General features: G+C 27.5%; 2 protein-coding genes across 2 annotated transcripts; one reads left to right on the top strand and one right to left on the bottom strand.

Annotated features, from left to right (window-relative positions):
- Positions 1-1,063: 1,063 nt before the first annotated feature.
- On the bottom strand, positions 1,064-4,888 carry LOC112591023 (zinc finger MYM-type protein 1-like). Its single transcript, XM_025334642.1, has 5 exons — positions 4,672-4,888; positions 3,571-3,728; positions 3,339-3,467; positions 1,524-3,178; positions 1,064-1,454 (listed from the first exon to the last, which is right to left on the bottom strand). Exons 1-5 carry the CDS (start codon positions 4,886-4,888, stop codon positions 1,064-1,066), a joined length of 2,550 nt encoding a protein of 849 aa, XP_025190427.1.
- Positions 4,889-7,174: 2,286 nt separating this feature from the next.
- On the top strand, positions 7,175-10,336 carry LOC112591022 (52 kDa repressor of the inhibitor of the protein kinase-like). Its single transcript, XM_025334641.1, has 4 exons — positions 7,175-7,246; positions 7,587-7,691; positions 8,015-10,068; positions 10,153-10,336. The coding sequence occupies exons 1-4, from the start codon at positions 7,175-7,177 to the stop codon at positions 10,334-10,336; spliced, it is 2,415 nt and encodes an 804-aa protein (XP_025190426.1).
- Positions 10,337-11,582: the final 1,246 nt, after the last annotated feature.

Genomic DNA, 11,582 nt, shown 5'->3' with positions numbered 1-11,582 from the left:
TTGCGGTGCCAGGGTCAGTGACCTCATGTAGATGTTTTTTTTTTTATATATCTAATAGACAATATAAATATATAATAAACTAAGATCGTATGCATGTATTAAACATAATATAAAAAACAAGTAACATAATATAACATTATAAAATAAAAGTAGAATATGAAATTATATTTTGTTGTCCTTAAAATATTTTACAAATGTATTTCTTATTTCTAAAACGGTTTGAGATGTTCTATTAGTATATCTGCCACCTTGAATACTATCGAAATAATTTTTACTTAATATCCCATTTTCATTTTCTATATTTTTTATGTCTGATTGATTTTTTTCAAGATCAATAACCACATTATGCAAAATACAAATAGCTTTGACGATATGGTCAGCATTTTCGATTTTTGTTTCAATCGATTTTTGAAGTATACGAAATTTTGATGCCGCTATGCCAAATGCGCATTCAACTGTCATTCTAGCTCTAGATAACCTATAAATTATAATTATAATATGATTTGTTCTCGTCACTTAATTGTTTTTTCGGAAAGGGTCTTAACAAATCAGGGGCGTCATTTCAACTTTTTGAAAGGTATGCTAAAAATAAGGCAGGCCAAAAAAAATTTCAGCAGGCCAATATATGTAGGCTATAATTATATACTAGTTATTACAAAAAACATTTTCTTGCTACACTCAACGATTTCATTCTTCAACAATATAATGATTTAATATAATATCAATATTGTATATACCTACCTAATAATCCCAAGTCAATACCTACATTATTTTATTTTAAATTAAATTAATTATTTTTGTATAGACACTATGAAAATAAAACAAATTCTGAAATTTTTAATCGCACACAAGTTATTTAATACAAACCAAACATTTTATTTTTTAATTATTTCATTTAAATAATAACATAATAATATATATTAACAAAATTTATTTATATTTACTATTGGTATAGTGGGTACCTTCTGACTTTCATTTTTGCAAAATCATCAACTGCATCGTTCAAATTTATTTGTTTTGCTTCTTCAATTTCAACTCCAAGAACCATTAAATCGTTTAATCGTTAATCACCAATTGATGTTCTTAAGAAATTTTTTATTCTTTTCAGTGAAGAAAAGAAACGTTCATTAGATGCCGTTGTCACTGGTAATGTTAACATTATAGACAATATTTTGGTTGTTTCAGGAAATGCAAATGGTAGATTTAAAACAATATTTAATATTAATTCTAATTTAAATTGGGAATTGTTATCTAGTTCTAATGTTGCCTTAATTGAAGAAAATTCTGATGACAAGCTTAAAGTATTAATTTGAAAAATTTTGTAGTGGTCTATGAACTTATTAATAGTAACACATTCTGCACGAAGAAAGTGAGCATTTGTATAGTCAAATACATTAAATATGTCAAAAACTTGTTCATTTTTTGAAAAACGTTCGTCTAACTGTGTCACAATCCTAAAAAATAACATATTTTTATGAATTAATTAATTTGATGAAATTATTAATTAGATATGTAATAAATACCTATCAACCACTTGATACAAAAGTTCAACTTTCATACTTGAAACATCTTTTTCTTTAGTTTTATCTCTTCCTAAAGTTGATTGTACAAAATAATCATTCAAATGTTTATTGAAAGTCTGTTTTCTTTTCTTGTACTTATTATGAGTTTGAATTTGTATGCCATTACAAATTGCTATATCAGTTGCTTTTCGATGAAATTTTAACCATGATTCTTCACAGCGTAATTTTAAGATATTATTCCTTGTAGATTTCACTAATAACATGGCCTTTGATAGAATAATATTTGAATTTTGAAGTTCACACGACAAACAATGTATACATTCTAGGACATTAACCATTACCTCCAAAATTATAATGAATTTAAAAGTTGATAATTTTTCAAGTAATCCTACTGCTCTAACTGTTTGGTCGCCATGTTCGGTCAGAAAAGTCAATACTTCAATTATCACAGTATAACGGCTTTTCACTTTTTGCAATGAAGTATACCAATAATACCAACGAGTATCAACAAGTCTTTCTAAATGAATTACCTTAACATTTTTATTTTTTTGAGCTTCTATGAAAAGTTCATAACGAGTTTGACTATTCATCAGATATTTATAGAGATTTTGAATAGTATCAAAAAAATCAACTATTAAGGGCACATTTTGTATACAGTCAACCAAACAAAGATTTAATCGGTGGGCATAACAATGAATGTATACTGCATGAGGCACAATTTCATTGATTTTTTGTTGCACTCCCGAATAAACACCACTCATTACAGAAGCACCGTCATAGCATTGGGCAATGCATTTATTGATGTCCAAATTATTTTCTTGAATAAGTTTTACTATTTCTTGAGCTAGAGAAGTAGCATCAGATTTTTTCATGTGACTGCAACCTAGTGCTTTCTCAAATATATTGAATTTTATGTCTACAAATCTTATAACAAAACTTAACTGCTCTTTTTTAGATGAATCTTTAGTTTCATCAACTAAAATTGAATATACACTAAATGCAGACATTTTGCTTAAGATAATTTTTCTAGTACAGCAACCAAGAACATGAATTAGATCATTTTGATATTCTGGTGAGGTATAATGTCCATATCTCGATCTTAGTCTTATTTTCATAGAATCATCTGAAAATGTTTCTAATAACTCTATAAAATTACCTTTATTTTTGGACATGCTAGACTCATTTTTTCCTCGGAATGCCAGCCCTTGTTTAGCCAAATATAAAGTTGCCTTTAATAAAAAGTATATATGCTTCCTGTTATTGTCTATTTCAAGAGCTCTTGATGATTTTAAAAGATTAGCAACTGAATTTTGATTGGATTGAATGGCTTTGTATTGATTCCATCTTTCTACCGATGATAAATGATTTTCACTCCGACTATGTTTAGTCAAAGATTGTAATGGATTTCTCCAACACTTGACTCCTCTATCAATATAGGCAGCATTACCAATTGTTTGTCCCCGAAAATTACCACTTGAAGAAAAATGACGACAAGGAAAACAAAATACTGCATCATCAGAAATTGAATACTCCAGCCAATTAAATTTGTTATAATAACTGCTTTGAAAGTTCCTATTATTTGTTTTTGGGTAGAATAAAAGTATAGGTTGTACGGGTTTTTCATTCTTATTCATGGATATATCTTTTTTGATTTCCTAAAATTTTTTTACAAATTATCAACTTGGTTCTATTAAAATATTTATTTTGTATCATAACAATTTTTAAGACTTATTAGATAATTATGACAATTTTAAAATAAATAATATTATACTAACTTAACATAAAATTGATTGTATATTTTAAAAGTTTACTTACAGATGAATCTATCAATGAATTTGAAATTGTAGAACTTTGTGTAGACATAGTTATTTCAACATCATCATTATTTATTACATTTCTACAAGAATCATTTTGCTTGTCTATTTTAATACCAGATATCTGAGGCTGAAAAAATAACGATTTTCACTACTTAGTACCTAGGTACACATTATATTTATACCTATTGTTTATTGGTAGGGTGGACTATACTAAGTATAGGCTAACTTACCTTACTGCTCTGTATTTTAAAAAACGAATCTACTTTCATATTAGAATTGGCCAAAGACAAAAGTAGTTTTTTATTTTTCTCTCGAAGACGAGTTGCACCACCTTTTCGTTTATTCATTATGTTTTGATACAAAGAGTACAAAATTTCAACGTAATAAACTAAATAATAAGAAATATCAAATAACACTAGTACACGATATTTTAAATTTCGAACACACTGACGAGTGACAACTGACAAATGACAATTAATTACATTATAACGTGGAACTATAAAATAATAATATTGAATAATATTGAATCTATTTTTAAAGTTATCTTCCGAATTTCCCATGGTGAACACTGCAATGTCGTCGTCAATCTATTATTGTAATTTTGATTGGTGGGGGGAACTGAGAAGTACAGTTTACAGAAATTGTTATGACGATCCAGACGTTGTCACTTGTCGTTAACTCGCAACCACAGTCCATAATCAATAATCATATTTTAATATTACATATATAATAATATCAACAGTTTAATTTTAGCATGTTGTATTATTGGGCGTAGTGATTAGCTGCAGTCCCTAGCCACTATTATATAATTTGTCCAGTGTTTCTATAGATAGGTTATCTGAGCTCAACTATGTTCTAAAAATTCAACATAATATAAGCAATATACCTAATACGGAAGCTTATAGCCATATACATTATATTATGATAGATACCGATGCTTGAGACCAATTATAAAAAAAAAAAAAAAATAATTTTTGCCCGGTGCAGAAAAATTATAGCCGGGTCAAATTGCATTTCGATAAATTTTAGGTATGCACAAGCATACCCTGCAATACCCCAAATGACGCCCCTGTAACAAATGTTCTCTCAAAGGAAAAGCTTCATCACCAATAAATACAAAAGGTGCCATATTTGTTGTATTCGGAAGTAATTTTGCGTTAGGCACTTTCAATGTTCCTTTGTCAATACGATGGTATATTTTGAATTATGTAAAACACCACTATCACTGTCCTTATCATATGCTCCGATATCGATCAGCACAAATCGATAGTTTGCATCAACAATAGCCAATAGAATGATTGAAAAAAAATGTTTATAATTATAATACATACTGCCAGAGTTATTTGGACATTTAACTCGTATATGCTTTCCATCAATGCTACCTATGCAGTTTGGAAAGTTCCACTTATTGTAAAATGCGTCTGCAGTATTTTCAAAATCTTTAATTGTTGGTTTTCGCATATGTACGTCACGTAGTGTAGTCAAAACTGCCTGACAAACTTCAATAACAATAGAACTAACACTAGTTTTTGATACTCTGAAACTCATCGCAATTTGTCTGAACGCAATTCCTGTGGCGAGGTATCTATAAAATAAATAATGGAATATCGTTGTACTTGAATTTATAGTAAGGGCTATGAATTTGTAGGAAAGTGCATTTTTTTGATGATTTTGAAACGTAGCTTTATACGTAAGTACATAGTTTGAATTATATAACAACAAATCCATTAATAAAACTTTTATAAATATAAAAATTAAAATAAAAACCCTTTAAGTGCATTTTATACTATAATTTTTGGCATTTAAAAAGCATATTTATTGCATTTTTTTAAGGGATTTTAGTGCATTAAATTCACAGACCTATTTATAATTATATATAATCTAAATTTTTTTTTATAAGCGTTTATAGTTCAAATTTTTATGATAGATATATGTTAAAATCGCGAAAATTTGCAAGTAATTTTGTAGTTGAAAAATCATAAAATTGTTTGTGTTTATATCTAAGGTCAGTTTTCCATAAGTTTTCCTTCAAGTAGAAAACTCGAAACATCATTATAAGAAAAATTTTAAGTACGTTTGAATTTTAAATTTTTAAGAAATTGCGTAACGATAACGATTTATCCCCAAATGATTTTAAATATTTGTTATTATTCAAAAAGTATAAATAGTAGATACTTGAAAATTTTACTTGTTATTTAGATTGGAATTTTCTTTACATGATTTAATTTTCAAAATATTTCCCTTAATTTAATGTTATATTTTATAGGCATTTGAAATATTCGTTTTTGTTAAGTTTTTTTTTTATAAATATCGATAATAGCACAAAAAAAAAAAAAAAAATTAAAAAAACACCTTGTTGTAAAATCAATAAATTTATCACTTCGTTCAAAATCTTATACTGTTCGTTTATTTTTAGCCAATGAAGCAAAAAAAAGGTGGTGAAATTTAAGGGACCAGTTTAAAAAAGAACTAAAAAAAGTAAAAAAACCGAAATCAGGATCGTCTCAAGATAGCCTAGAAAAATACCATGGGAAATGGTCTTATTTTATGTCTATTCAATTTTTGAAAGACATAGAGACACCTAGAAATACGTCGGGTACATTTTCTAATGATGACGACGACGATGATATTGAGGTAGGGCGTTCATACGAACATAAATCAGATTCTAATGGAGACACAGAAGATGAGGAAGATATTGATAAGGAAACGACACATAGTTTTGAAGGTGTGGATTCATTAGTACCTCAGAATGACGCACAAATACAATTGACGAGAAATAATTCTCCTATTGCCGAGTTAAATAGCTCAAAAAGTGCAAAAACAAGTGGACAAAAAAAATGAAAAAAAAGGAGGATGAAATAAGTTTCGAACAACAATTACTGCAACTCGAAAAAACAAAAATTGAAGCTTTTATTGACTCATCACGGAATGCAGTAAAAGACGACGAGGACATGTATTTTTTAAAATCAATTCACCCTTATTTCGGTAACATGACTCCATTACAAAAATTAAGAGTAAGAACACAAATTCAAGAGGTTATCATGAGAGAACTGTCTGTACCATCATCTCAACCTATGAATAACAATTTAACTTATCCTTATCAATATCCAATACCTGTACAACCCATGCAATCATCACAACCTATTCCATTCCAACCAGGGACGCCCTGAAGGGGGGGGCCAGTGGGGGCCATTGCCCCCCCTGAGAATTTTTGTGTCAGTTACAAAATTGGAAGTTTTTTTACATAAAGCTGGTCTTAGGTATTTAGCGACTATGCGACAATAATTGTACCTAACAAGTCATGTATAATATAGGAGGTATTTAATTGAAAAAAAAAACAATACGATTATTAATAAATAATAATCCTTAATCGCTAAGTCATTTTTGACTAGTTCCTACAGATTACCTGTTAGCGCGGACGAGTCAAAGTAATTATAAATAGTCGATCTCACTTATTGCTGAATAATATATAGTAATAAATTACTAATAATAGTATTTATATTATATATGAATCGTGTATGAAAAACATAATAATAAAATGAAAATACTTAGAAAGCATACGCGATTATAAAAGCAGCCTGTCATCAACCTTTTGACAGACATTATTACATTTTTATTATTACATTTATGGTATTCTAGGTAAATGGTAATGTGTTCAGCTACCATGGGTAGAAATGTGCGATTACTATTTATAAATTATTATCAAACGGTTAACGAAATATTGTGTTTTCTAAGTCCACGTATTGTTGAGTGTTGACTGTTGTTGCCCTACAATTTACAAATTAACTAATTTTTAAGTTAAAATTATTAAAAACTTCGTTAAAAAGTGCAAATATGGATTCAGTTCCTAAAAAGAAGAAAATGAGAACACTGGACTCTTATTTTTCAAATGATAAAACAAAAAAGGTAAGCTCTTATATTGGATTATTTATATTTTATTAAAATTACATTCTACCATCATAACAATTTAATGTTTTTGCGAGTTAAATCAATTACATTCATACTTAAAGTATGCATTTTTTTAGTTAATACAACTCACAAGAATACCCGGATATTTAAATAATAAATAGCCAATATTATTGGCACAATAAGGTCAATTTTTATTTTTATGAATATAACTATTAATTAAATACCTAATTAATAATTCAGTTATAAATTATATTACAAATTACAATGTAGTCTTTTTAATTATTTAAAAGTAAGACTCTTTCTTTAAATTTAAATTTATTTTGTATTGTTTTTATAGCAGTCATTTGCTACAATTGATCATCATGAAGTAGAACTAGTAGAAGAATGTGTAGATGACCCTGTATTTGTTTCTGACCATACTGATGAAGCTAATTTTAAAGATGTAAGTGTTGTAAAATACAAATTGAGTTTCTTACATTTGATTATTTTTATTTAATTTTTTGTTAATATTTTATCAAAAATGAATTAATATAATAATACAATACAATAGTATACTTAGATAGGTACCTACTACCTACTTAAATAACAAATAGGATGTATTTAATTTTTTTTTTTTTTTATGAATATAACTATTTACTACTAAATAATTATAATGTAGGTAATCTTTTTAATTATTTAAAAATAAAACTCACAATTTTTTGATTATATTTTTATTTTATTGTTTTATTGTAATAAGCATTACATTTATTTGTTATGGTTTTATAGAAGTCACTTGCTATAATTGATCACAAAGATAAAGTAGAAGAATGCATAGCTGATCCTACATTAATTTCTGTAGACCACACCAATGTGCTATCTGATAACGATTTAGGACATTTTATAGAAACTTATTCACAAATTTCTGAAGATAAAAGGTTTGAACTTTTAACTAATCCATGGAAGCCTAGTAAACAATATAATTTTAAAAATGATGTTGAACACAGTAAACGTCCATTTTTGTATAAATGGTTTTCACAATACCCATGGTTAGTATATTCAAAGTTATTGAAAGGAGCGCTTTGCCTTACTTGTGTTCTCTTTCGGGCTCATGTGACACACGGTTCATACTTTGGATCTTTTATTACCAGCTCATTTGTAAATCATAAAAAATTTGTAGAAAAGGCTAATCAACACGAGAAAAATAAATGGCATATTGAATCTTTCATACGATCCAAAGATTTTAAAGATATGAAAAAAACAAACTGTGGTATTGACCAAGTGTTAGATTCTTGTTATAAAAATAAAATTGAAAAAAATAGAAATAAATTAAAGCCAATAATTTCTTCACTTCTATTTTGTGCAATACATAATTTACCGATTCGAGGAGATACAGACAACACTGCAGTATTTAATAACTTATTAAAATTCAGAGTTGATGCTGGTGATTTGACTTTAAAAACTCATTTAGAAAAATCCAATAAAAATGCATTGTACATATCACACCGTGTGCAAAATGAATTATTAGAATGTTTATCTTCTAATTTAAGATCTGTGATTACCAATGAAGCTATGCAAGCATTTTGTTTCTCATTAATTGTTGATGAAACGGCTGACATCAATGGTACTGAGCAGTTATCAATTTGTTTAAGGTATCTGTATAATAAAAATTTACATGAAGAATTTTTAGGGTTTTTCCCCTTACAAGAGTTTGATGCCTCATTTATTACTCAAACAATATTAGAAGCATGTACTAACCTAAATATTGATATGAATAAATGTGTTGGACAGGGGTACGATGGATGTGCTACGATGGCTGGCCATATATCTGGAGTGCAAAAAAAAATTAATAATGTGTATCCCATGGCTAATTTTTTCCATTGCGCTAGTCATCGTTTGAATTTGGTAATAAATGATTTGAATTCTCTTGCCGAAGTTAGAAATTGTGTAGGGAAAATAAAAGAAGTTACTAAATTTGTTAGAGATAGTGCACTTCGTAGAAATATTGTAGGGAATAATTTGCCAAAATTATGCGAAACAAGGTTTGTTGAAAAACATAAATGTATCAGAAAATTTAAGGACCAATATGTTACAATTGTTGAAGGCTTGGAAGAAATATCAAAATCCAATAATTTTAACAGCAAAACTAGACAGCGTTGCTATGAATTACTTAATGCAATCACTACTCCAACATTTGTTGTAACATTATTAATCATGGCAAAATATTCTGCAAAATTTGAAACTGTATCAACAGTTCTTCAAGGGATAGATGTTGACCTGCAAGAAGCTACAAAACATATTCAAGACCTATTATCAATGTTAAAAATAGACCGTAATAATTGTGAGAATATATTTAATTCAATATTTAATGAAGTAAAATTAGTTGTTTCTAAAATAGATCTTGAGTTAAAGTTACCACGGCGTAGTGTTAAACAAGTACATCGTGAAAACTATCCAACTAACGATGTGGAAGTATATTTTAGACAATCTTTATTTATACCATACTTAGAATCAGTTATAATGTCTCTCAAAGATAGATTTTCAGATGAAAAATTAAAAATATTTACATTATACAACCTACACCCAAAAAAAATGAAACTAATGAGCGACCAACAATTTGCAGAAAGTGTTGAATTTATTTGTACACTTTATGGTTCACTTCTAGATAATTTTAAAGAGCAAGCACTGTCATGGTATGATCTATGGAAAAAGAAAGAAGTTGAACCCACCATGAAATTAATTGATATTCTCGATTACGCCACATATTACCCAGCGGTATGCCAAGCAATACAAATTGCAATTACTTTACCTGTAACTTCATGCTCAGTAGAAAGATCGTTTAGGTAAGGTTTTTAAATAAATATTTTTACAAATTTTATTTTGTGTATAAATTCATATTTAACAAGAACTTTTTTATTATGTTTCAGCACTTTACGCCGTTTAAAGACATGGGTTAGAAATAGGATGGGAAACGAAAGACTGAGTAGCTTAGGGTTAATTAACATACACCGCCAAAGGTATAATAATGAAAATTTTTTTAATCAACAAATTGATAAATCAATTGATTTGTTTGCTTCTAACAAAAGGAGATTATCATTACTTTTTGAGTAAAATGTAATATGATGTACAAATATTATGATGTAATATGTAAATTCAAATCAAATAAAGTTGTTTTTTATTTAAACTTTATTATGTTTTTTATGAATATTAGAACTAATAGTGTAATTTTATATTAACTTAAATTAGTTTTGATTTTTAAAAAAAATATTAACGATACTATTTTAAAGTATGAGTAGATGAAAAATGTAGTGATAAATCTTCCTATAAGTATTTAGGTAGGTACTTGCAATTTTTTGCCCCCTCTGAGATACATTGCTGCGGGCGTCCCTGATTCCAACCCATTCATCATCCTATGCAATCTTTAGCGACTGAACAGTCTTTATCACTACAAACTGATCCACCAAATTATAACATATAATATCATTTTTCAATAATATGATAATTATTAATACTTTTTATTTGCTAATGAGTTTTCAAAAACAGTTGATAATAATTTTCATTTATTTTTGTAGGTGAGATACCTACATTAGTTGAGGTATCTATTTAAAAGTTACATATTTTTTATTTTCTATTATCAAACTATATTGTTTTTTATTTCTAGTTGTATTATTTTGACTTTAATAAAAGTATCTTATTTATATTATTTTATTGTTTTCGATTAAATAAAAATGTTTAAAAGACCTAATATGTGTTATTATATTGTATATTATATGTGTTTACAATTATAAAATAATTTTTAAATTTAAATAATAATATCTACTTGCCTATTATGGTACATCACTTTTTATTAACATAATAATAAGACTATGAGAGTGTTTATAATTTGGTTTTCACGTTATACCTTATAGTTATCATTAGTCGTTCTTCAACAGATATTGGATCTTGAAAATTTGAGTATTCTTTTTGACAAATTGGTGTTATATGTTCAGCAATGTAATCAAATGTGTCTGTATTCATTCTCGTGTATGCACAAAACATTACTTTATCTGCTCGTAATTGTGGATACAGTTGATGAAATTCTCCTAATATAAATCTATCTTTATAAATGACATTTGGAGGAGATCTCTTAGATTTTTTACTCATTTTAAGTAATTTATACTTCAGATAAGTATTTTCTATTAAGATTAAACCTCGTTGTTCTTCAATTAACGACATAATATAGTAAATTAAAATGTATTATTCACAAACAAATTTAAATACTATTTAACTAATTAACGTATGATATTGATACTTGTCAGCACAAATGCATGAAAGGTACTGATGGGTTACTTATAAAAATAAGTTAAAGTTTAAAATC

This window comes from Melanaphis sacchari, unplaced genomic scaffold (assembly GCF_002803265.2).
Source record: "Melanaphis sacchari strain LSU unplaced genomic scaffold, SCAv2.0 Contig127_pilon_pilon, whole genome shotgun sequence".
NCBI classification, from domain to species: domain Eukaryota; kingdom Metazoa; phylum Arthropoda; class Insecta; order Hemiptera; family Aphididae; genus Melanaphis; species Melanaphis sacchari.
The sequence above is the reverse complement of the archived record's forward strand: the minus strand, read 5'-3'. Positions and strand labels throughout refer to the sequence as shown.